This window comes from Passer domesticus, chromosome 31, assembly GCF_036417665.1.
Source record: "Passer domesticus isolate bPasDom1 chromosome 31, bPasDom1.hap1, whole genome shotgun sequence".
Classification (NCBI taxonomy): Eukaryota; Metazoa; Chordata; class Aves; order Passeriformes; family Passeridae; genus Passer; species Passer domesticus.
This window is the reverse complement of record NC_087504.1, coordinates 3031354-3056181: the sequence shown is the minus strand read 5'-3', so window position 1 is coordinate 3056181 and position 24828 is coordinate 3031354. Positions and strand designations below refer to the sequence as shown.

General features: G+C 48.9%; 3 protein-coding genes across 3 annotated transcripts in view; 2 read left to right on the top strand and 1 right to left on the bottom strand.

Annotated features, from left to right (window-relative positions):
• The first annotated feature begins 337 nt into the window (after positions 1-337).
• Positions 338-19463, top strand: LOC135287796 (spermatogenesis-associated serine-rich protein 2-like). Its single transcript, XM_064401009.1, has 12 exons — positions 338-474; positions 4822-4913; positions 8703-8779; positions 10141-10250; positions 11842-11890; positions 13170-13380; positions 15753-15888; positions 17737-17795; positions 18652-18693; positions 19126-19167; positions 19227-19255; positions 19413-19463. Exons 2-12 carry the CDS (start codon positions 4889-4891, stop codon positions 19461-19463), a joined length of 831 nt encoding a protein of 276 aa, XP_064257079.1. The 5' UTR covers positions 338-474; positions 4822-4888.
• Positions 14222-24130, top strand: LOC135287904 (proline-rich proteoglycan 2-like). Its single transcript, XM_064401146.1, has 7 exons — positions 14222-14765; positions 15753-15888; positions 17737-17795; positions 19413-19523; positions 20254-20357; positions 21905-22202; positions 23686-24130. Exons 4-7 carry the CDS (start codon positions 19482-19484, stop codon positions 23983-23985), a joined length of 744 nt encoding a protein of 247 aa, XP_064257216.1. The 5' UTR covers positions 14222-14765; positions 15753-15888; positions 17737-17795; positions 19413-19481; the 3' UTR covers positions 23986-24130.
• A 641-nt stretch (positions 24131-24771) lies between these two features.
• MCRS1 (microspherule protein 1) overlaps positions 24772-24828 on the bottom strand; it is a 15972-nt gene continuing 15915 nt past the window's right edge. Inside the window, 1 exon segment of the mRNA XM_064401007.1 lies at positions 24772-24790. Coding sequence (XP_064257077.1) covers positions 24772-24790 — 19 coding nt within the window.

Genomic DNA, 24828 nt, shown 5'->3' with positions numbered 1-24828 from the left:
GATTCGAACTCTTGACCTCGCGATCTCGGCGCCGCGCGCGGCTTCGGCCGTTCCCGGAGCGTGCTCGGGCGTTTCCGCCGCTCTCGGCAGTTTCCGTCCACGTTCGGCACCCGCCGCTCCACCCGTAAAAGGCGTGGTTTAGGAATAAAGCAATATGATTGGTTCGCTGAAATGAGTGGGCGTGGCTTGATGGCAGAACCGTTCTACCATTGGCTGTCGGCTCCCTCGCCGCCCCCCGCCCCTCCTCTCTCTGAATGGCGGCGGAGGGGGGCGGGACAAACGAAGCTTTTCCCCGCTCTGATTGGTGAAAACACTGAGGGCGCCGCGCTCTGATTGGCTGGTGGGTGAAATCGGCTCTCTGATTGGCTGGCGCGCTCTGAGGGCTCTGCCGGGCCGCGGCCCCCGCCCGGAACGTCGGGGGTGAGGTGGGGGGCGGGGGGCGAGGGACCCCCGGGACCCCCCCGGGAGCCCTCGGTGAGTGCGGGACCCCCGGGGACCCCCCGAGGGCAGCGGGGGGAGCCCGGCCGAGGGGGCGGAGGGGCCTCCGGAGGGGATGGGATGGGGCGGGAGGGGGAAAAACTGCGGGGTCTCGTGAGGGGGAGGGGGGGGCTGAGGGGCCTGAGGGGATTTTGGGGGGGTCTGAGGAGATTTGGGGGGAGCTGAGGGGTTTTGTGAGGGGTTTTGGGGGGGTCTGAGGGGATTTGGGGGAGCTGAGGGGTTTTGTGAGGGGATTTGGGGGAGCTGAGGAGTTTTGTGAGGGGATTTGGGGGGGCTGAAGGGATTTGTGAGGGGATTTGGGGGGGTCTGTGGGGATTTGGGGGGTCTGAAGGGATTTGTGAGGGGATTTGGGGGGATCTGAGGGATTTGGGGGAGCTGAGGGGAATTGTGAGGGGGTGAGAGGGAGTTGAAGGGGGTTTGGGGGGCATCTGAGGGGTTTTGCGAGGGGATTAGGGCGGTTTTGTGAGGGGTTGAGGAGGTTTTGGGGGGCGCTGAAGAGTTTTGTGAGGGGATTTGGGGGCGCTGAGGGGATTTGGGGGGGTCTGAGGAGTTTTGTGAGGGGTTTTGTGGGGGGGTGAGGGAGAGTTGAGGGGGTTTTGGGGGGTCCTGGTGAGGATTTAGGGGGTTCGGAGGAGTTTTGTGAGGGGTTGAGGGGGAGCTGAGGGGATTTATTGGGGTCTGAGGGGATTTGTGAGGGGATTTGGGGGTTCTGAAGAAGTTTTGTGAGGGGATTTGAGGGAGCTGAGGGGATTTGAGAGTGCTGAGGAGATTTGTGAGGGGATTTGGGGGGTCCTGGTGAGGATTTAGGGGTGTCTGAGGGATTTTGTGAGGGGATTTGGGGGCGCTGAGGGGATTTGAGAGTGCTGAGGAGATTTGGGAGGGGATTTGGGGGGTCCTGGTGAGGATTTAGGGGGATCTGAGGGGTTTTGTGAGGAGATTTGGGGGCTTTTGTGAGGGGTTTTGGGGGATCTGAGGAGTTTTGTGAGGGGATTTGGGGGTTTTGTGAGGGGTTGAGGGGGTTTGGGGGGGAACTGAGGGGTTTTGTGAGGGGATTTTGGGGGCGCTGAGGGGATTTGAGGAGTCCTGGTGAGGATTTAGGGGTGTCTGAGGGGTTTTTGTGAGGGGATTTGGGGGGGCCTGAGGGGATTTATGAGAGGATTTCGGGGTGCTGAGGGGTTTTGTGAGGGGATTTTGGGGGCACTGAGGGGGTTTTGGGGGGAACTGAGGAGTTTTTGTGAGGGATTTGGGGGGTTTTGTGAGGGGTTGAGGGGTTTTTGGGGGGAACTGAGGAGATTTGTGAGGGGATTTGGGGGCGCTGAGGGGATTTGAGAGTGCTGAGGAGATTTGGGAGGGGATTTAAGGGGCCCTGGTGAGGATTTAGGGGGATCTGAGGGGTTTTGTGAGGGGATTTTGGGGAGCTGAGGGCATTTGGGAGCAATCTGAGGAGTTTTGTGAGGGGATTTGTGGGGTCTGAGATGTTTTATGAGGGGATTTAGGGGATTTGTGAGAGGATTTGGGGGGGCCTGAGGGGATTTATGAGAGGATTTCGGGGTGCTGAGGGGTTTTGTGAGGGGATTTGGGCAGTCTGAGAGGATTTATGAGAGGATTTTGGGGGTCTGAGGGGTTTTGTGAGGGGATTTGGGGGCGCTGAGAGGATTTATGAGGGGATTGGGGGGGGCCTGAGGAATTTTGTGAGGGGATTTGGGGCACTGAGAGGATTTATGAGGGGATTTTGTGGGGTCTGAGATGTTTTATGAGGGGATTTATGGAATTTGTGAGGGGATTTGGGGGCCTGAGGAATTTTCTGAGGGGATTTGGGGGATTTATGAGGGGATTGGGGGGCCTGAGGAATTTTCTGAGGGGATTTGGGGGATTTATGAGGGATTTTGGGGTGCTGAGGGGTTTGTGAGGGGATTTGGGCAGTCTGAGAGGATTTATGAGGGGATTTCGGGGGTCTGAGGAATTTTGTGAGGGGAATTGGGGGATTTATGAGGGGATTTTGGGGGGTCTGAGGGGATTTATGAGGGGATTTTGGGGGGTCTGAGGGGATTTATGAGGGGATTTGTGGGGGTCTGAGGTGTTTTCTGAGGGGATTTATGGAATTTGTGAGGGGATTTGGGGTGTCTGAGTTATTTTGTGAGGGGTTCCAGGGTTTTAATGGGGGAATCTGAGGGGTTTTTTGGGGCATTTGTGGATTTTTAGGGATCTTTGGGGTCTCTGAGAGGTTTTTGGGGTCTTTTTGTGGGGTCTGAGGCATTTTAGGCTTTTTGAGGGATTTTTTTTGGGGGGGTCTGAGGAGTTTTTGGGGTCTCAAAAAGCCAAAAATATCCCCCCAAAAAAAGCCTGGAATATCCCATAAAACCCCTTGAACATCCAAAAAAAGAAATATTCTAAAAAAACTCAAGAATATCTCAAAAAAACCCTGAAGTATCCCCCAAAAAAAACCATTGAAATATCCAAAAAACCCTGGAATGTCCCAAAAAAACCCCTGAAATATCAAAAAAAATTCCCTGAAATGTCCCTAAAATAAAGAAATATCCTAAAAAAAACCTTTGAAATATCCTGAAAATGTCTGGAATAAATAAAATATCCCTTAAAAGAAACAAATATTCCTAAAACCTCTGGAATATTTTGGGAATATAAAAAAAAAAAACCCTGGAATATCCCAAAAATAAAGAAATATCCCCTAAAAACCTTAGAAATATCCCAAAAATAAATGAATAATTAAATAACGGGAATCAGGGATCCCAAATCCATGAAAAAAAAAGGTGAAAAAATAGGAATTATTGGAAAAAGGGGAAAAATCCCCCAAATTCTGTTGGGGGCAGGGGGAAAAAAGGGAATTTTTCTGTTAAAAAATGGGAATAAAAGGGAATTTAGAGCTGGGAGTGGAACTAAATTGGGAATTCTTTAATTGGAGCTGATGAATAATTCATGGAATTCACCTGGAAAAGGTCAAAAATTCCTGGGAATTTCAGGCTGGAAAAAAACTGGGAAAGGGGGGGGGAAATCCGGGGAGTTTTTTTTGGGGATATTTCAGGGGTTTTTTTGGGATATTTCAGGGGTTTTGGGGATATTCCAGAAGTTTTTTAGGATTTTTTTTATTTTTGGGATTTTTTTTAATATTCCAGAGGGTTTTTTTATTTTCCTGGGGTTTTTTTGGGAATATTCCCAAGATTTTTCCTTCCCTGGCATCCAAAAATTCCCTTTTCTGGTTAAAAACCGGGAAAAATCCCCAATTAACAAATCCCAATTAACCCCAGCTCTCTGTTAATTATTCCTGCTTTTCCCAGGCTCCCAAATCCCCCCAATTTTTAGGGAATATTTTGGGTGTTTCCCATCAAAAAATGGAATTTTTTTTTCCCTTTCAGCTTCATCCCAGGAGGAAATTCCTGCCTGAATCCCTTAATTAATTCATCCCTAATTAATCCTAATTAATCCTAATTAACCCTGGATCTCTGTTAATTGATCCTGCCTCCCAAATCCCCCCATTTTTTGGGACTTTTCCAACATTTTTCCATTAAAAAAAAAGAAAATTCCCAGATTCCCCCCCCCCCCTGCTCCATTCTTAATTAATTAATTAATTAATCCTAATTAATCCTGGCTTTTCCTGGCTCACAGATTTTTGGGAATGTCTCATTTTTCCATAAAAAAGGGATTTTTTTTTCTCCTTTTCTTTGTTTCCTTTCTTTGTTTGGGTTTCCAAGGGAATTCTCCTCTGGAATGGGGAAAAAAAAAAGGAGAAAAATTGTTGAGAAAAATAGAAAAAAAAGGAAAAAATTGGGAAAAAGGGGGGGGAAAATAGGAAAAAAAAAAGGGAAATAATTGGGGAAAATTTGGGATAAAATTTGGATAAATTTGGGATTAATTTGGAATTAATTTGGGATAAAATTTGGGATTAATTTGTGATAAATTTATCCATTAACTTTTAATTCCAGGTTATTTTTAATTCCTTTATTTTTATTTTCCAGGGTTTTAATTCCTTTGGTTTTTATTCCAGGATTTTTTTATCCTTTAATTCCATCTTAATTTTTTTGTAATTCCAAGGTTTTTTATCCTTTAATTCCAGCTTTTAAATCTTTTTAATTCCATTTTTTTTTTGTAATTCCAGGGGTCTTTTTATCCATTAATTCAATTTTTTTTGTAATTCCAGGATCTTTTTATCCATTAATTCAGTTATTTTTAAATTCCAGCTTTTCATCCCAACCCTTTTAAGCTCCAGAATTTTTATTTCCATTCCTTTTCTCCCTTCCCATTTTTTATTCTTTTCCCCTCCCACATTTCATTTTTATTAATTTATTTTTATGGTTTTTTTTTTCACAGGAAATCTCCCAAAAAAGCCCAAATTTCCCCAAATTTCTGCTCCAAAGCTCTGGAATTGCAGCCAAAGATGTCCAGGAAGCAGCAGCCCAAAGGTAGGAGCTCAAAAAAACCTAAAATTGGGGATTTCAGGCCAAAAATTGGGGATTTCAGGCCAAAAAATCCCAAAATTGGGGATTTCAGCCCAAAAATTGGGGATTTCGGGCCAAAAAAATCCCAAAATTGGGGATTTCAGCCCAAAAAAACCCCAAAATTGGGGATTTCAGGCCAAAAAATCCCAAAATTGGGGATTTCAGCCCCAAAAAAACCCAAAATTGGGGATTTCAGTCCAAAAAAAACCCAAAATTGGGCATTTCAGCCCAAAAATTGGGGATTTTGGGCCAAAAAAAATCCCAAAATTGGGCATTTCAGCCCAAAAATTGGGGATTTCAGTCCAAAAAAACCCAAAATGGGGATTTCAGTCCAAAAAAATCCCAAAATTTGTGGATTTCAGCCCAAAAAAACTCCAAAATTGGGGATTTCAATCCAAAAACTCCTCAAAATTGGGGATTTCAGCCCAAAAATTGGGGATTTCAGCCCAAAAAAATCCCCAAAAATTGGGATTTTTAATGGGGAGGGGGAATTGCCTGGGAATTGCCAGAGATGGAAGGAAAAATTGGGGGAAAAAGGGAAAAAATTGGGAAAAATGGGGAGAAAATTGGGATAAAAGGGGGAAATTTGGGAAAAAATGGGGAAAATATTGGGGAAAATTGGGAAAAAATTGGGGAGAATTTGGGAATAAAGGGGAACAGTTGGGAAAAAGGGGGGAAAAAGGGGGAAAATTGGGAAAAATGGGAAAAAGGAAGGAAAAAAGGTGGGAAAATGATGGAAATTTGAGAAAAAAATTGGGAAATTTGGGAAAATATTGGGAAAACATTGGGATAAAAGGGGGGAAATGAAAGGAAAAAGGTGAAAAATGAAGAGGGGAAAAAAGGAAATTTGGGTTTTGGGGATTTTCCTGGGATTTTGTAGGAAAATTCAAGGAAAAAAATCCAGGGAAATAAAAAGAAAAAAAGGAATTTTTGGGGTTTTTGGGATCCCACTTTCACTGGGAATTCCCCTCAAATCCCAGATTTTTTTTTTTGGGGATCAAACCCCCCAAAATTCCCTTTAAAAACCCCCAAATTTCACCCAAAATTCCCCAAAAAAATCAATTTAAATACAAAAAAACCAAAATTCCCTTTTTGAACCCCACAATCCCCAGGGAATTTTCCCTTTTTTTCCCCTGGATTTTCCCTTTTTTCCCCTTTTTTCCAGGAGCTTTTTCCAGGTTTTTTTGTGGGATGGGGAGAATTTCCCTGGAATGTTAATTCCAGAGGGGGGAGGGGCCTCGTTGTCCTTTATTTGCCTTTAATTAATTATTGAGAGGCAATTGCAGCCCCTGCCCCAGGGAAGAGCCGGGGATTTCTGGGATCATTTTCCCATTTGCTCTGCCAGATGGATCCTAAAGGAGGAGCCCAAAAAAATGTTGGGATCTGGGGGGAAATAGGGGGAAAAAAATGGGAATTTAGGGGGAAATAGGGGAAAAATTGGGATTTTTGGGGGGAAAAAATGGGATTTTAGGGGGGAAAATGGGGATTTTGGGGGAAATAGGGGGGAAAAATTGGGATTTTGGGGGAAATAGGGGAAAAATTGGGAATTTAGGGGGGAAAATTGGGAATTTAGGGGGAAAAAAATGGGATTTTAGGGGGGAAAATGGGGATTATGGGGGAAAATAGGGGGGAAAAATTGGGATTTGGGGGGAAAAATTGGGAGTTTAGGGGGGGAAATGGGATTTTTGGGGGGAAATAGGGGAAAAAAATGGGATTTTGGGGGAAAATAGGGAACTGAGGGGGGAAAAAATGGGATTTTAGGGGGGAAAATGGGATTTTGAGGGGAAAAAATTTGGGATTTTTTGGGGAAAAATGGGAATTTAGGGGGAAAAAATGGGATTTTAGGGGGGAAAATGGGGATTTTGGGGGAAAAATAGGGGGGGAAAATTGGGATTTGGGGGGAAAAATTGGGAGTTTAGGGGGGGGAAATGGGATTTTTTGGGGGAAATAGGGGGGAAAAATTGGGATTTTGAGGGGGAAATAGGGGAAAAATTGGGAATTTAGGGGGGAAAATTGGGAATTTAGGGGAAAAAAATGGGATTTTAGGGGGGAAAATGGGGATTATGGGGGAAAATAGGGGGGAAAAAATTGGGATTTGGGGGAAAAAATGGGAGTTTAGGGGGGGAAATGGGATTTTTGGGGGGAAATAGGGGAAAAAATGGGAATTTAGGGGGGAAAATAGGGAACTGAGGGGGGAAAATGGGATTTTAGGGGGGAAAATGGGATTTTGAGGGGAAAAAATTTGGATTTTTTGGGGAAAATTGGGAATTTAGGGGGAAAAAATGGGATTTTGGGGGAAAATAGGGGGGAAAAATGGGATTTTTGGGGGAAAAAATGGGAATTTAGGGGGAAAAAAATGGGATTTTAGGGGGGAAAATGGGGATTTTGGGGGAAAATAGGGGGGGAAAATTGGGATTTGGGGGGAAAAAATGGAAGTTTAGGGGGGGAAATGGGATTTTTGGGGGGAAATAGGGGAAAAAATGGGATTTTGGGGGGGAAATTGGAAAGTTAGGGGGAAAAATGGGGATTTTGGGGGGAAAAATTGGGAATTGAGGAGGAAAATGGGATTTGGGGGGGGAAAATAGGGGGGAAAATTGGAATTTTGGGGGAAAAATTGGGAATTTAGGGGGGAAAAAAGGGATTTTAGGGGGGAAAATGGGATTTTAGGGGGGAAAATGGAAAATGGGAGGGAAAAATGGGATTTTGGGAGGGGAAATTGGGAATTTGGGGAGGAAATGTGGAGAAAAAAGTGGGATTTTGGTGGGGGCGAAACCTCTGGAATTTGGGGGTTGGGATTTGTGGGAATTTTGGGGTTTGTGGGAATTAAGGATTTCTGGGAGTTGAGCCCAGCATTCCCAGGGAATTTGGGGACTGGGATTTGTGGGGATTTGGGACTGGGACAGTGGGAATTTGGGATTTGTGGGAATTAGGGATTTTGGGAATTGGGGATTTGAGGGAATTTTGGGATTGGGACAGTGGGAGTTTGGGATTTGTGGGGATTTGGGATTTTGGGGAATTTGGGATTTTGGGAATTTGGGATTTTGGGGTTTTTGGGATTTTGGGGAATTTGGGATTTTGGGAATTTGGGGTTTTTGGGATTTTGGGGATTTGTGATTTTGGGATTTGGGGAATTTGGGATTTTGGGGAATTTGGGATTTTGGGATTCGGGGGAATTTGGGATTTTGGGGATTTGTGATTTTGGGAATTTGGGGTTTTTGGGATTTGTGGGAATTTGGGGTTTTTGGGAATTTGTGATTTTGGGGATTTGTGATTTTGGGAATTTGGGATTTGGGGATTAGTGATTTTGGAAATTCGGGATTTGGGATTTGGGGATTTGTGATTTTGGGAATTTGGGGTTTTTGGGATTTTGGGGATTTGTGATTCTGGGAATTTGGGTTTTTGGGATTTGTGGAATTTGTGATTTGGGGATTTGTTATTTTGGGAATTTGGGATTTTGGGGATTTGTGGGAATTTGGGATTTTGGGAATTTGTGATTTTGGGGATTTGTGATTTTGGGGATTAGTGATTTTGGGGATTCGGGATGTGGGATTTGGGATTTGGGGATTAGTGATTTTGGGGATTTGGGATTTGGGGAATTGGGATTTGGGGATTAGTGATTTTGGGAATTTGGGATTTGGGGAATTTGGGATTTGGGGATTAGTGATTTTGGGGATTCGGGATGTGGGATTTGGGATTTGGGGATTAGTGATTTTGGGGATGTGGGATTTGGGATCCCCCTCTCTCTCTCCCCAGCCCCCCCGGCGCTGCCGTCGGACGCTCGCTGCGGGGCCGGGCGGGCCCGGGGCGCCCCCGAGAGCATCAGGGACAAGGTGCCATCCCACATCCCCAGTCCCCAATTCCCCAGTTTTTCCATGGATTTCTCCCTGCTTTTCCCCCCTATTTTTCCCTTGATTTTCCCATATTTTCTCCTTCCTTCCCCATGGTTTTCTGATGTTTATCCCATATTTTCCCCATGTTTCCCCCATATTTTCCCCATTTTTTTCCCATATTTCCCCACATTTATCCCATATTTCCCCCACATTTATCCCATATTTCCCCCACATTTATCCCATATTTCCCCCACATTTATCCCATATTTCCCCCATGTTTATCCCACATTTATCCCATATTTCCCCCACATTTATCCCATATTTCCCCCACATTTATCCCATATTTCCCCCACATTTATCCCATATTTCCCCCACATTTATCCCATATTTCCCCCACATTTATCCCATATTTCCCCCATGTTTTCCCCCTGATTTCCCCACATTTTCCCCACATTTTCCCCACATTTTCCCCACGTTTTCCCTTGATTTTCCCCATATTTCCCCCATGTTTATTCCATATTTCCTCCATATTTCCCCCATGTTTATCCCACATTTATCCCACATCTATCCCATGTTTATCCCGTGTTTTCCCACATTTTCCCCACGTTTTCCCCATATTTCCCCCCATGTTTCCCCCACGTCTATCCCACGTCTATCCCATGTTTATCCCACATTTATCCCATGTTTCCCCCACGTCTATCCCACGTCTATCCCATGTTTTCCCCATATTTCCCCCACATTTTCCCCACATTTATCCCACATCTATCCCATGCTTATCCCGTGTTTCCCCACGGTTTATCCCACATCTATCCCATGCTTATCCCATGTTTCCCCCACGTTTATCCCACATTTATCCCACGTCTATCCCACGTCTATCCCATGTTTCCCTCACGTCTATCCCACGTTTATCCCACGTCTATCCCATGTTTATCCCACATTTATCCCACGTCTATCCCATGTTTTCCCCACGTCTATCCCACGGTCTATCCCATGTTTTCCCCACATTTCCCCCACGTCTATCCCACGTCTATCCCATATTTCCCCCATGTTTATCCCACGTCTATCCCACGTCTATCCCACGTCTATCCCACGTCTATCCCACGTCTATCCCACGTCTATCCCATGTTTATCCCATGTTTCCCCCACGTCTATCCCACGTCTATCCCACGTCTATCCCATGTTTTCCCCACGTTTCCCCCACGTCTATCCCACGTCTATCCACGTCTATCCCACGTCTATCCCACGTCTATCCCACGTCTATCCCACGTCTATCCCACGTCTATCCCACGTCTATCCCACGTCTATCCCACGTCTATCCCACGTCTATCCCATGTTTATCCCATGTTCCCCGTTCCCTGCAGGTGCAGGCGGTGCGGGCCGTGGTTCCCAACCGCAGCAACACCGAGATCGTGCTGGTGCTGCAGCACTTCGACAACGCCGTGGACAGGGCCGTGCAGGCCTTCATGGAGGGGTCAGCAGGCCGGGAATTCCCGGAAAATCCGGGAATGCTGGGAATGCTGAGAAGGAAATCTGGGTTTGGGGGGGCTGGAAATGGAATTCTGGGGGGATTTGGGAGGAGATTTTAGGGACAGGGCCGTGCAGGCCTTCATGGAGGGTCAGCTTCCCAAAAAAGCCGGGAATTCCCGGAAAATCCGGGAATGCTGGGAATGCTGAGAAGGAAATCTGGGGTTTGGGGGGCTGGAAATGGAATTCTGGGGGGATTTGGGAGGAGATTTTAGGGACAGGGCTGTGCAGGCCTTCATGGAGGGTCAGCAGTCCGGGAATTCCCGGAAATCCGGGAATTCTGGGGTTTGGGGGGGGGGAATTCTGGGGTTTGGGGGTTGGAAATGGAATTCTGGGGGATTTGGGAGGGAATTCTGGGGACAGGGCCGTGCAGGCCTTCATGGAGGGTCAGCTTCCCAAAAAGCCGGGAATTCCCAACAAACCTGGAATTCTGGGAATGCTGAGAGGGAAATCCGGGGTTTGGGGGTGAAAATGCTGGGGTTTGGGGGGCTGGAAATGGAATTCTGGGGGGATTTGGGAGGTTTTGGGAGGGAATTCTGGAGACAGGGCCGTGCAGGCCTTCATGGAGGGTCAGCAGGCCGGGAATTCCCGGAAAATCCGGGAATGCTGGGGTCTGGGGGTGGAATTCTGGGGTTTGGGGGGCTGGAAATGGAATTCTGGGGGGATTTGGGAGGAGATTTTAGGGACAGGGCCGTGCAGGCCTTCATGGAGGGTCAGGATTTCCAAAAAATCCGTGAATTCCCAAAAAATCCGGGAATTCTGAGAAGGAAATCTGGGAATTCTGGGGTTTGGGGGTGGAATTCTGGGTTTGGGGGGGCTGAGAGGGATTTTGGGGAGGTTCAGGAGGGGTTTGGGAGGGAGGGACAGAGCTGTGCAGGCCTTCATGGAGGGTCAGGAATCCGGGAATTCCCGGAAAATCTGGGAATTCTGGGAATGCTGAGAAGGAAATCTGGGAATTCTGGGGTTTGGGGGTGGAATTCTGGGGTGTGGGGGGTGGAATTCTGGGGTGTGGGGGGTTGGAAATGGAATTCTGGGGGGGTTTGGGAGGAGATTTTAGGGACAGGTTGTGCAGGCCTTCATGGAGGGTCAGAAATCTGGGAATTCCCTGGAATTCCTGGAAAATCCGGGAATCCTGGGAATGCTCACAGGGAAATCTGGGGTTTGGGGGGTTGGAAATGGAATTCTGGGGGGGTTTGGGAGGAGATTTGGGGGATAAAAGCATGCAGGCCTTCATGGAGGGTCAGAAATCTGGGAATTCCCAACAAATCCGGGAATTCTGGAATGCTCAGAGGAATTCTGGGGTTTGGGGGTGAAATTCTGAAATTTGGGGGGTTGGAAAGGGAGTTCTGGGGGGATTTTGGGGCTAAAACCATGCAGGCCTTCATGGAGGGTCTGAATTTCCTAAAAATCCGGGAATTCCCAAAAAATCTGGGAATTCTGGGAATGCTGAAAGAGAATTCCGGGCTTGGGGAGGAGATTTTGGGGATAAAAATGTTTTTTCTGCCCCTCATTCCCAATTTTTCCCCATTGTTTCCAGGCAATGCCAGCGAGGTGCTCAAGGAATGGACGGTGACTGGGAAGAAGAAGGTCATTCCCAAAAATCCCCCAAAATTCCCTAAAAATCCCTAAAAAATCCCTAAAAAATTTCCTTTAAAATTTCCCCCCAAATCCCCAAAAAATCCCTAAAAATTCCCCCAAAAATCCCCAATTTCTTCCCAATTTTGTCCCTTTTTCCCCCAATTTTTCCCCAATTTTTCCCCCATTTTTTCTCCCATTTTCCTCCTATTTCTTCCCAATTTTTCCCCCAATTAAAACATGAATTTTCCCCAATTTCTCCCCATTTTTCCCCAATCTTTCTCCAATTTTTTCCCAATTTACCTCCAATTTTTCCCCCATTTTTTCCCCAATTTTCCCCCATTTTCCCCCTATTTCTTCCCCAATTTTTCCCCAATTAAAACATGGGTTTTCCCCATTTTTTTCCCCAATTTTCCCCCCAATTTCCCAGGAAATTTTTCCCTTTTCTCCCCCAATTTCACTCCATTTAAAACATGGATTTTTCCCCCTTTCCCCCAATTTTTTACTGATTAAAACCTAAATTTTCCCCATTTCCCCCCATTTTTTCCCATTTGTTTCCCTTTTTCCATTTCTCCCCCATTTTTTTTCCATTTTTTCCCACTTGTTTCTAATTTTCCCCATTTTTCCCCATTTTTTCCCATTTTCCACCCATTTTCCCCATTTTCCCCATTTTTTCCCATTTGTTTCCCCATTTTCCCCCACTTTTCCCCACATTTTTTCCCTGTTATTTTCAATTTTTTTCCCATTTTTCCCCCATTTTCCCCTTTTTTTTATTTTTCCCCCATTTGTCCCATTTTTTCGCACTTTCCCCACATTTTTTATCATTTTTTCCAATTTTTTTCCATTTTTTCCCCATTTTCCCCATTTTTTTCCATTTTTTTCCCATTTTTCCCCTTTTTTTTTGACATTTTTCCCCCATTTTCCCCATTCTTTCCCATTATTCCCTTTTCCCCCCACATTTTTCCCATTTTTTCCCATTTTTTCCCTCATTTTCCCCCATTTTTCCATTTTTAAATTTTCCCCCCATTTTTCCCATTTTCCCCATTTTTTCCCCACTTTTTCCCACATTTCCCCATTTGTTTCCCATTTTTCCCTTCCCCCCCCATTTCTTTCCCATTTTCCCCACTTTTTTCCCCATTTTTCCCCATTTTCCCCATTTTCCCCACTTTTTTCCCCATTTTTCCCATTTCTTTCCCATTTTCCCCCACTTTTTCCCCCACATCTTTCCCATTTTCCCCCCCATTTTTCCCCATTTCCCCCATTTTCCCATTTTCCCCGTGTTTTTCCCCAGAACAAGAAGAAGAAGCCCAAAGCCCCGGCCTCCGCCCGGCCCCTCCCCCCCGGCCCCGGGGCCGCAGGAAAAAGCTGGAAAAGCTGGAAAAGCTGGGAAATTTGGGAAATTTGGGAAATCCGGGAAATCCGGGAATTGCCATCAATGGTTTCCACGGCAACCGCGCCCCCAGCCTGGAGTCACTGCCTGAGGCCGGGGCGGCGCCGGGGAGGTCGGGAATGGGGGGGGAAATTGGGAATTCGGGGGGAAAAAATTGGGATTTTGGGGAAAAATTTGGGAATTTGGGGAAAAATTTGGGAATTCTGGGGGGAAAATTTGGGAATTCTGGGGGGAAAATTGGGAATTTGGGGGAAAATTGGGAATTTGGGGGAAAATTTGGGAATTCTGGGGGGAAAATTTGGGAATTCTGGGGGAAAATTAGGGGGTTTGGGGGGAAAAATTGGGATTTTTGGGGAAAAATTTGGGATTTTGGGGGGAAAATTTGGGATTTTTGGGGGGAATTTGGGATATTTTGGGGGGAAAATTTGGGTTTTGGGGGGGAAATTTGGGGTTTTTGGGGGGAATTTTGGGGGAAATGTGGGATTTGGGGGAATTCGGAATTTTGGGGGAAATTCAGGAATGCTGGGATGAAATTTGGGATGGAAATCTGGGAATTTTGGGGGAAAATTGGAATTCTGGGGGGAATTTGGGGCGGAAAAATTTGGGAATTCTGGGGGAATTTGGGATATTTTGGGGGGAAAATTTGGGTTTTGGGGGGGAAATTTGGGGTTTTGGGGGGAATTTTGGGGGAAATTTGGGATTTTGGGGGAATTCGGGAATTTTGGGGGAAATTCAGGAATGCTGGATGAAATTTGGGATGGAAATCTGGGAATTTGGGAGGAAATTGGGAATTCTAAGGGAAATTTGGGAATTCTGGGGGGAAAATGTGGGATTTTGGGATGGAAATCTGGGAATTTGGAGGAAATTGGGGATTTTTGGGGTGGGAAATTTGGGATTTTTGGGGTAAAATCCAGGAATCTGAGGGAAAAAAATGGGAATTTTTTGGGGGGAAACTTGGAATTTGGGGGAAATCTGGAAATTTGGTATTTGGGGGGAAATCTGGAAATTTTGGGGGAAATTTGTGGGAAAATTAGGATTTTGGGGGGGAAAATTTGGGAATGGGGGGAAAATCGAGGACTTTTGGGGGTGGGATTGGAGGGAAAATTGGGAATTCTGGGGGGAAAATTGGGATTTTGGATGAAAATCTGGGATTTTGAAGGGAATTTTGGGGGGAAATCTGGGATTTTTGGGGGAAAATTGGGATTATGGAGGGAGATTTTTGGGAAAATGTGGGATTTTGAAGGGGAAAATTGGGATTTTGAAGGGAATTTTGGAGGGAAAATTGGGATTTTGAAGGGAATTCTGGGGGGATTTTGGGGGGATTTGGGATTTTGAAGGGAATTCTGGGGTTTTTGGTGGAAATGTGGGAATTTGGGGGGGATTTTCCCGGAATTTTGGATTTTCCCAGCCCTGGGTGATGGAATTCAGCCTCGGGCGCCCCGAGCCAGGGGCGCAGCCTCCGCAGCGGCCCCGGCTCCCCCGGGGGCAGGAGAGTGGGTGAGGAAAATGGGGGAAAAACGGGGGAAATCGGGAAAAATGGGGGGAAATGGGGAAAAAATGGGGGAAATGGGGGAAATTGGGGAAAAAATGGGGGGGAAATTGGGGGAAATTGGGGGGAAATTGGAAAAAATTGGGAAAAAATGGGGAAAAGTGGGCGGAAAAATTGGGGGGAAAATGGGGAAAAAACGGGAAAAATGGGGAAAAAGTGGGAAGAATGGGGGAAAAATGGGGGGGAAATGGGGAAAATTGGGAGAAAATGGGGAAAAAAGGGGAAAAATGTGGGAAATGGGGGGGAAATGGAAAAATGGGGGAAATGGGGGAGAAATGGGAAAAAATGGGGGGAAAAATGGGGAAAATGGAAAAAATGGGGGGAAAATGAGGAAAAATGGGAAAAAAAGGGGAAAAATGGGGAAAAATGAGGAAAATGGGGGAAATATGGGGGGAAATGGGGAAAAAATGGGGGGGAAAATGGGGGGAAAAATGAGGAAAAATGGGAAAAAATGGGGAAAAATGAGGAAAATGGGGGAAATATGGGGGGAAATGGGTAAAAATGGAAAAATGGGGGGAAAATGGGGAAACTGGGGGGAAAATTTGGGGAAAAATCAGGAAAATTGAAAACTCAGGAAAAATTAGGGAAAAATTGGGAAAAATCAGGAAAAAAGGGGGAAATTATGGAAAAAATCAGGAAAAAAAATCACAAAAAATCAGGAAAAAAACGGGGAGAAATTGGGGAAAACTCTGTAAAAATTAGGGAAATCAGAAAAATTCAGGTAAAAATGGGGAAAAATCAGGAAAAAAATCAGGAAAAAAAAGGGGAAATTGTGGGAAGAATCAGGAAAAAAATCTCAAAAAATCAAGCAAAAACTTGGGAAAAATTGGGAAAAAAATGGGGAAAAAACCAGGGAACGTCTGTGGGGCGCTGGGGGATGTTTTCCAATCCCTTTTTTCCCATTTTCCCCCTTTTTTGGCCCATTTTGCCTGCAGGGCCCAGCCTGGAGCGCTCCCTGAAGGATCTGCAGCGCTGCTCCGTGGCCCTGGCGCGCTTCAGGGCCCTGCTCAGGGACGAGGTGGAGAGCTCCCTCAGGAGGGTCCGGGGGGCATTTGGGGAGATCCAGAGCTGGTAGGGGCAAAATGGGGGGAAAAACGGGAAATTTGGGGAAAAAGAAAAAAAATTGGGGAAAATCGGGGGGAAAATGGGGAAAAAATGGGGGAAAAATCTGGGAGAAAAAGGGGATTTTGGGGGTGGGGATGGAGCTCCCTCAGGAGGGTCAGGGGGGCATTCAGGGAGATCCAGAGCTGGGAGGGGCAAAATGGGGGAAAAAACGGGAAATTTGGGAAAAAAAATTAAAAAAAATGGGGAAAATTGGGGGGAAAATGGGGAAAAAATGGGGAAAAAAAGGGGATTTTGGGGGTGGGGATGGAGCTCCCTCAGGAGGGTCAGGGGGGCATTCGGGGAGATCCAGAGCTGGTAGGGGCAAAATGGGGCAAAAAAAACGGGAAATTTGGGAAAAAACAAAAAAAATGGGGAAAATCGGGGGGGAAATGGGGAAAAAATGGGGGGAAAAGGAGGATTTTGGGGGTGGGGATGGAGCTCCCTCAGGAGGGTCCGGGGCGCCTTCGGGGAGATCTAGAGCTGGGAGGGGCAAAATGGGGGGAAAAATGGGAAATTTGGGAAAAAAACAAAAAAAAAATGGGGAAAATCGGGGGAAAAAATGGGGAAAAAAAGGGAGAGAAAATGAGAGAAAAAGGGGATTTTGGGGGGTGGGGATGGAGCTCCCTCAGGAGGGTCAGGGGGCATTCGGGGAGATCCAGAGCTGGTAGGGCAAAATGGGGGGAAAAATGGGAAATTTGGGAAAAAAACAAAAAAAAAAAAGGGGAAAATCGGGGGGAAAATGGGGAAAAAAAGGGAAAAAAAAGGGAAAAAAAAGGGAGAAAAAGAGGATTTCAGGGGGTTGGGGATGGAGCTCCTCAGGAGGGTCAGAGGGGCATTCAGGAGATCCAGAGCTGGGAGGGGCAAAAATGGGAAATTTGGGAAAAAAGAAAAAAAAATGGGGAAAATCGGGGGAAAATGGGGAAAAATGGGGAAAAATGGGGAAAAATTGGGAGAAAAAAGGGGATTTTGGGGGTGGGGATGGGGCACCCCTCAGGAGGGTCAGGGGGGCATTCGGGGAGATCCAGAGCTGGTAGGGGCAAAATGGGGGGAAAAACGGGAAATTTGGGAAAAAACAAAAAAAAAATGGGGAAAATCGGGGGGAAAATGGGGGAAAAATGGGGAAAAATCTGGGAGAAAAAGGGGATTTTGGGGGTGGGGATGGAGCTCCCTCAGGAGGGTCAGGGGGGCATTCAGGGAGATCCAGAGCTGGGAGGGGCAAAATGGGGGGAAAAAACGGGAAATTTGGGAAAAAAAATTAAAAAAAATGGGGAAAATTGGGGGGAAAATGGGGAAAAAATGGGGAAAAAAAGGGGATTTTGGGGGTGGGGATGGAGCTCCCTCAGGAGGGGTCCGGGGGTGTTCAGGGACGATCCAGAGCTGGGAGGGACAAATGGGGGAAAAAACGGGAAATTTGGGAAAAAACAAAAAAAAATGGGGAAAATCAGGGGAAAAATGGGGAAAAAATGGGGGGAAAATGGAGAAAAATCCGGGAAAAAAAAGGGGATTTTGGGGGGAAAAAAGGGAATTTTGGGGGTTCTGGAAAAGCTGGAGCCACCTGGAAGGGGGGGCATGACAGGAAAATGGAATTTGGGGGAATTTGGTGGGATTTGGGGCCGGAATTCCCCGGAATTCCCTGGGAATGGCCCCTCCCCTTTCCCAGCCCGAATTCCCGATTTTCCCTGGGCTCAGGGCGCCCCCTGGCGGCGATTCCCGCAATTCCTGCCCCTCCCCCTTCCCTTTTTCCCTTTTTTTTCCCGTTTTTTCCCATTTTTTCCCGTTTTTTCCCCATTTTTTCCCCGTTTTTCCCCTCTGCAGCCTCATGGACCGGGAGGTGGCTCTGCTGGCCGAGATGGACAAAGTCAAGGCAGAAGCAAGTGAGGAGAATTCCCAAAATTCCCAGTTTTGGTCCCAATTTCAGTGGAGCTGCTCTCCCCTGCAGCAGCGCTGGGCTGCAATTCCCAGAGTTTATCCCAAATTCCCGATGTTTTATCCCAAATTCCTGATTTTTTTATCCCAAATTCCCAGTGTTTATTACCAAATTCCCAGGTTTTATTCCCAAATTTCTGATATTTTATCCCAAATTCCCGAAATTTTATCCCAAATTCCCAATGTTTTATCCCAAATTCCTGATGTTTTATCCCAAATCCCCAAAATTTTATCCCAAATTCCTGATGTTTATTCCCAAATTCCCAGGTTTTATTCCCAAATTCCCAAAATCTTGTCCCAGATTCCTGATGTTTATTCCCAAATTCCCAATGTTTTATCCCAAATTCCCGGTGTTTATTCCCCAATTCCCGGCGTTTTATCCCAAATTTCCCATATTTATTCCCAATTCCCAATGTTTTATCCCAAATTCCCGGTGTTTTATCCCATTTTTACCCCATTTTTTCCCATTTTTCCCCCATTTCTGTCCCCAGTGGAGCTGCTGTCCCTGCGGCAGCGGCGCGCCGGGATCCCCGCTGTTTTTACCCCGTTTTTTCCCGTTTTCCCCATTTTTACCCCCATTTCCCAGTGGATCTGCTGTCCCTGCGGCAGCGGCACGCTGGGATTCACGGTTTTTTATCTTGTTTTACCCCACTTTTTTCCCGTTTTTCCCCCATTTTCCCCATGGATCTCCGTCCCTCCCTGCGGCAGCGGCGCGCCGGGATCCCCGGTTTTTTACCTTGTTTTATCCCATTTTTTTCCCGTTTTACCCCATTTTTTCCCCATTTTTCCCCCATTTCCCTGCAGTGGACCTGCTCTCCCTGCGGCAGCGGCACGCCGGGATCCCCGGTTTTTTATCTTGTTTTACCCCATTTTTTCCCGTTTTCCCCCATTTCTGTCCCCAGTGGACCTGCTCTTCCTGCAGCAGCGGCGCGCCGGGATTCCCGCTGTTTTTCCCCATTTTTTCCCATTTTTCCCCCATTTTTCCCCGCAGTGGACCTGCTGTCCCTGCGGCAGCGGCGTGCCGGGATTCCGCTGTTTTACCCCCATTTTTTCCCATTTTTCCCCCATTCTGTCCCCAGTGGATCTCCTGTCGCTGCGGCAGCGGCGCGCCGGGATCCCCGGTGTTTTACCCCATTTTTTCCCATTTTTTCCCGTTTTTATCCCATTTTTCCCCGCAGTGGAGCTGCTGTCCCTGCGGCAGCGGCGCGCCGGGATCCCCGCTGTTTTTTACCTTGTTTTACCCCATTTTTTCCCGTTTTCCCCCATTTTTCCCCGCAGTGGATCTCCTGTCCCTGCGGCAGCGGCGCGCCGGGATCCCCGGTATTTCTACCCCATTTTTTCCCATTTTTTTCCCGTTTTTATCCCATTTTTCCCCGCAGTGGACCTGCTGTCCCTGCGGCAGCGGCGGGCCGGGATCCGTGGTGTTTTACCCCATTTTTTCCCGTTTTCCCCCATTTTCCCCGCAGTGGAGCTGCTGTCCCTGTGGCAGCGGCGTGCCGGGATCCCCGCTGTTTTACCCCATTTTTTCCCATTTTTTCCCGTTTTTATCCCATTTTCCCCCGCAGTGGAGCTGCTGTCCCTGCGGCAGCGGCGCGCCGAGGCGCTGCGCGCTCTGACCCGAGGCGGCCCCGGGGATGTCGGAGGAGCAGCTGCAGGAGCTGAGAGCCGACATCAAGGTGGGATTCCGGGATTCCGGGAATGCCTGACCCAGATCCAATGGGAATTCCTGACCTAAATCCTGTGGGAATTCCTGATCCAGTCCCTGGGGAATTCCTGATCCAATCCCTGGGAAATTCCTGATCCAAATCCTGTGGGAATTCCTGATCCAATCCCTGGGGAATTCCTGATCCAATCCCTGGGAATTCCTGATCCAAATCCTGTGGAATCCTGATCCAATCCCTGGGAATCCTCTGACCCAATCCCTGGGAATTCCTGATCCAAATCCTGTGGGAATCCTGATCCAAATCCTGTGGAATTCCTGACCCAAATCCTGTGGGAATTCCTGACCCAATCCCTGGGAATCCCTGACCCAATCCCTGGGAATTCCTGACCCAATCCCTGGGAATTCCTGACCCAATCCCAGAGGAATTCCAACTCCATCCCTTGGGCATTCCAACCCAGATCCCCTGGAAATCCTGACCCAAATCCGATGGGAATTCCTGACCCAGATCCCTTGGGAATTCCTGACCCCAATCCCAGGGGAATTCCAGCCCAAATCCTGTGGCAATTCCTGACCCCAATCCCATGGGAATTCTCACCCCACTCCCATTAGAAATTCCCAATTTTCCCTGCCCCATTCCCATTGAAAATTCCCGTTTTCCCTGCCCATTTTCCCCCGGAATTCCCATTTTCCCTGTCCCACCCCCCAGAATTCCCATTTTTCCCATTTTCCCCCTGTGTTCCCAGCACTTTGTGAGCGAGCGCAAGTTCGATGAGGAGCTGGGCCGGGCCGGGCGCTTCGGCTGCGACCTGGAGGCGCTGCGGCGGCAGCATCGGCGCCTTCGGCCAGGGTGGGTCTGGGGAATGGGGAAAAAATGGGGAAAAATGGGAAAAACTGTCCTGGGAATGTGCCCGAGGGGCTGCGGGGCAGCATCGGGGCCTTCGGGCAGGGTGGGTCTGGGATCCAGGGAAAAATCCTGAAAAATCCTGGAATCTGTCCTGGGAATGTGCCCGAGGGGCAGCATCGGCGCCTTCGGCCAGGGTGGGTCTGGGGAATGGGGAAAAAATGGGGGAAAATGGGAAAAACTGTCCTGGGGAAAACTGCCCGAGGCGCTGCGGGGGCAGCATCGGCGCCTTCGGCCAGGGTGGGTCTGGGAAATGGGGAAAAAATGGGAAAAACTGTCCTGGGAATGTGCCCGAGGGGCAGCATCGGCGCCTTCGGCCAGGGTGGGTCTGGGATCCAGGGAAAAACTGGGGAAAAATGGGAAAAACTGCCCTGGGAATGTGCCCGAGGGGGCTGCGGGGGCAGCATCGGCGCCTTCGGCCAGGGTGGGTCTGGGAAAAACGGGAAAAATCCCTGGAAAAATCCTGGGAATGTGCCCGAGGGGCTGCGGGGCAGCATCGGCGCCTTCGGCCAGGGGTGGGTCTGGGAAACGGGGAAAAACTGGGAAAAAATGGGAAAAACTGCCCTGGGAATGTGCCCTGGGAATGTGCCCGAGGGGCAGCATCGGCGCCTTCGGCCAGGGTGGGTCTGGGGAAAATGGGAAAAACTGGGGAAAAATGGGGAAAAACTGTCCTGGAAAAAACTGCCCGAGGCGCTGCGGGGCAGACATCATCGGCGCCTTCGGCCAGGGTGGGTCTGGGAAAAACTGGGAAAAATCTGGAAAAATGGGAAAAACTGCCCTGGGAATGTGCCCTGGGAATGTGCCCGAGGGCAGCATCGGCGCCTTCGGCCAGGGTGGGTCTGGGATCCAGGGAAAACAACGGGAAAAATCCCGGGAAAATCCCTGGGAATGGCCCCAGCCTTCGGCCAGGGTGGGTCTGGGGAAATGGGGAAAAAATGGGAAAATCCTGGGAAAATCCCGTGGGAATTTCTCCTGATGCAACCAGGGCGGGTCTGGGGTCTCCCACCTGGAGCCCGGCCCCCATTCCCAGTGCTCCCAGTGCTCCCAATCCCAGTCCCATTCCCAGTGCCCCCAGTATTCCCAGTCCCATTCCCAGTGCCCCCCAGTATTCCCAGTCCCATTCCCAGTGCCCCCAGTCCCATTCCCAGTCCCATTCCCATTAATCCCAGTCCCATTCCCGGTATTCCCAGTGCTCCCAGTGTTCCCAATCCCATTCCCAGTGCTCCCAGTGTTCCCAATCCCATTCCCAGTGCTCCCAGTGTTCCCAATCCCATTCCCAGTGCTCCCAGTGTTCCCAGTCCCATTCCCAGTGCTCCCAGTGTTCCCAATCCCATTCCCAGTGCTCCCAGTGTTCCCAATCCCATTCCCAGTGCTCCCAGTGTTCCCAGTCCCATTCCCAGTGCTCCCAGTGTTCCCAGTCCCATTCCCAGTGCTCCCAGTGTTCCCAGTCCCATTCCCAGTGCTCCCAGTATTCCCAGTCCCTCTCTCCGCAGTTTCCCACCCCAGGCCGAGCTATTCCAGCCGCTCCCGCTGCAGCTCCGGGCCCGGGGCAACGGCAACGGGAACGGGAACGGGATCAACAACGGGATCAACAGTGGGATCAGGAACGGGATCAACAGTGGGATCAGGAACGGGATCGGCCCCGGGATCGGCCCCGGGATCGGCCCCCGGCGTTCCCGGCGGGATCGGCCCCCGGATCCCCCCTGGCACCCCCGGAATTCCCCCCGGGATCGGCCCCGGACCCCCCCGAGGGCAGCGCGGGCCCCAACGGAGCCACCCCCGAGCCCACAGGTGGGAACGGGACAGCGGGGGGATTGGGATTGGGATTGGGATTGGGATTGGGAAAAGGGTTTGGGGTTTGGGATTGGGATTGGGATCGGGATTGGGATTGGATTGGGATTGGGATTGGGATTGGGATTGGGACTGGGAAAAGGGTTTGGGGTTTGGGGTTTAGGATCGGGATCGGGATTGGGATCGGGATTGGGAAAAGGATTTGGGGTTTGGGGTTTAGGATCGGGATCGGGATTGGGATTTGGGATGGGGAACAGGATCAGGGTGGGGATTTGGGATGGGGAACAGGATTTGGGATGGGATTTGGGCTGAGGATTGGGATTTGGGCTGAGGATTGGGATCAGGATGGGATTTGGGATTGGGATCAAGATTTGGGATGAGATTTGGGGTTTGGGTTTGGGGTTTAGGATCGGGATTGGGATTTGGGATTTGGGATGGGGAACAGGATCAGGATGGGATTTGGGCTGAGGATTGGATTTGGGATGAGGTTTGGGATTGGGAGTTTTCGGGATTTGGATGGGGAGCAGGATTGGGGGAATAGGATCAGGATTGGGGTCAGGATCGGGATGGGATTTGGGATTGGGGGGAATGGATCAGGATTGGGGTCAGGTTCAGGTTTGGGATTGGGAATGTTGGGAATGTTGAGTTCAGGATTGGGGCGTCTGGGAATGGGAATGTTGGGATGCAGGGTCTGGGATGGCGGGATCGGGATCGGATTGGGATCGGGATTGGGATTGGGATTGGGATTGGGATTGGAGATTGGGATTGGGATCAGGATTGGGATCGGGATTGGGATTGGGATTGGGATTGGGATTGGGATCAGGATTGGGATCGGGATTGGGATTGGGATCGGATTGGGATTGGGATCGGGATTGGGATTGGGATCAGGATTGGGATTGGGATTGGGATCAGAGGGGCTGGGGCTGGGATTTGGGATCCAGGTTCTCCCCCCTTTTCTCTCCCACCCTTCCCAGAATTCGGCAATTCAGGGTTTTCCTCTGGGATTGGGATTTGGGCACTTCCACTTCCCAGGATTTGGGATCTGGGATCATTTCCCAGGATTTGGGATCATTTCCAGGATTTGGGGTCATTTCCCAGGATTTGGGATTTGGGGTCATTTCCCAGGATTTGGGGTCATTTCCCAGGATTTGGGATTTGGGGTCATTTCCCGGGATTTGGGGTCATTTCCCAGGATTTGGGATTTGGGGTCATTTCCTGGGATTTGGGGTCATTTCCCAGGATTTGGGGTCATTTCCTGGATTTGGGATTGGGGTCATTTCCTGGGATTTGGGGTCATTTCCCAGGATTTGGGATTTGGGGTCATTTCCCGGGATTTGGGATTTGGGGTCATTTCCTGGGATTTGGGGTCATTTCCTGGGATTTGGGGTCATTTCCTGGGATTTGGGATTTGGGGTCATTTCCCGGGATTTGGGATTTGGGGTCATTTCCCGGGATTTGGGGTCACTTCCCCTTCTCCCGCAAGCCCCCCCAGCGGAGCCGGAAGCCCCCGGGAGCAGCCGGACCCCGCCCCTCCCCCCAGCGCCCCCCGGGGACCCCCCAAAAACCCCGAGAGCCCCAAAAACCCCCAAACCCCCCCAAAACCCCCAAAAACCCCAAACCCCCCGAGACCCCCAGACCCCCCGGGGACCCCAAAAACCCCAAATCCCCCCCAAACCCCAAATCCCCCCCAAACCCCAAATCCCCCCCAAACCCCAAATCCCCCGGAGCCGCCCGGAGCCGCCCCGGCCCCCGCAGGAGCCGCCCCGAGGGGGCCAATTCCTGAGACCCCCCCCAAAATTTGGGGTCGGGATTTGGGGTCCCATCCCGGGGAACGTTTACAGCTCCCACTTGGTGCCATTTCCCCCCTTTTTTCCCCCAATTTTTCCCATTTTTTTCCCCTTTTTTTCCCAATTTTTCCTCTTTTTTTCCAATTTTTCCCCATTTTTTTCCCCCTTTTTTCAATTTTTTTCCCCATTTTTTCCTCTTTTTTCCCCATTTTTTCCCCTGTTTTTCCCTCTGGGATTTTTGGGGTTTGCTTTTGTCCCAATCCCGGAATTTTTCCCCCAAAATTCCAAAATCCCAACCCCGACCTCGCGCTGGCAGCGAGGGAAGAGCCGGGATTTTGGGAATGGGGGGGAAAATTTGGGATTTTGGGGGGGAAATTTGGGATTTTGGGGGCCTCCCAAATCTGGGATGTCCCCCTGGAATTTGGGATGTCCCTGCCTGACCCCAAAATTTGGGAATTTTCCCTCTGGAATTTGGGATTTCCCCCCAAAATTTGGGAATTTTCCCTCTGGGGATTTGGGATTTTCCCCCAAAATTTGGGATTTTCCCCCAGAATTTGGGATTTCCCATTTGGAATTTGGGATTTTCCTGCTGGAATTCGGGGTCTCCTCCCTCCCCTCCCCAAACCCCAATCCCAGCCCCAAATTTTGGGGAATTTTGGGGAATTTTCCCAATTTTCCCCTTTTTCTCCCCTTTTTTTTTTCCCCAAATTTTGGTTTTTTTGGGAATTTTTTCCCCTCCATGAACGAAAACTTGAGAACAAATCAATAAAAACTTTGGAGCTTTAAAAAATCGGGAATTTTCTTTGGAAGGCGCCGAAATTTGGGATTGGGGGGGGGGG

What these genes read in the sequence shown, in the direction of transcription:
- LOC135287796 (XM_064401009.1), top strand. Translation starts at nt 4,889, where the DNA reads ATGTCCAGGAAGCAGCAGCCCAAAG. An exon ending in CAGGAAGCAGCAGCCCAAAG is followed by an intron (nt 4,914 to 8,702) that starts GTAGGAGCTCAA and finishes CTCTCTCCCCAG; the next exon opens with CCCCCCCGGCGCTGCCGTCG. An exon ending in GTGCAGGCCTTCATGGAGGG is followed by an intron (nt 10,251 to 11,841) that starts GTCAGCAGGCCG and finishes ATTGTTTCCAGG; the next exon opens with CAATGCCAGCGAGGTGCTCA.
- LOC135287904 (XM_064401146.1), top strand. Translation starts at nt 19,482, where the DNA reads ATGTCGGAGGAGCAGCTGCAGGAGCTGAGAGCCGACATCAAG. An exon ending in AGCTGAGAGCCGACATCAAG is followed by an intron (nt 19,524 to 20,253) that starts GTGGGATTCCGG and finishes CTGTGTTCCCAG; the next exon opens with CACTTTGTGAGCGAGCGCAA. An exon ending in CATCGGCGCCTTCGGCCAGG is followed by an intron (nt 20,358 to 21,904) that starts GTGGGTCTGGGG and finishes CTCTCTCCGCAG; the next exon opens with TTTCCCACCCCAGGCCGAGC.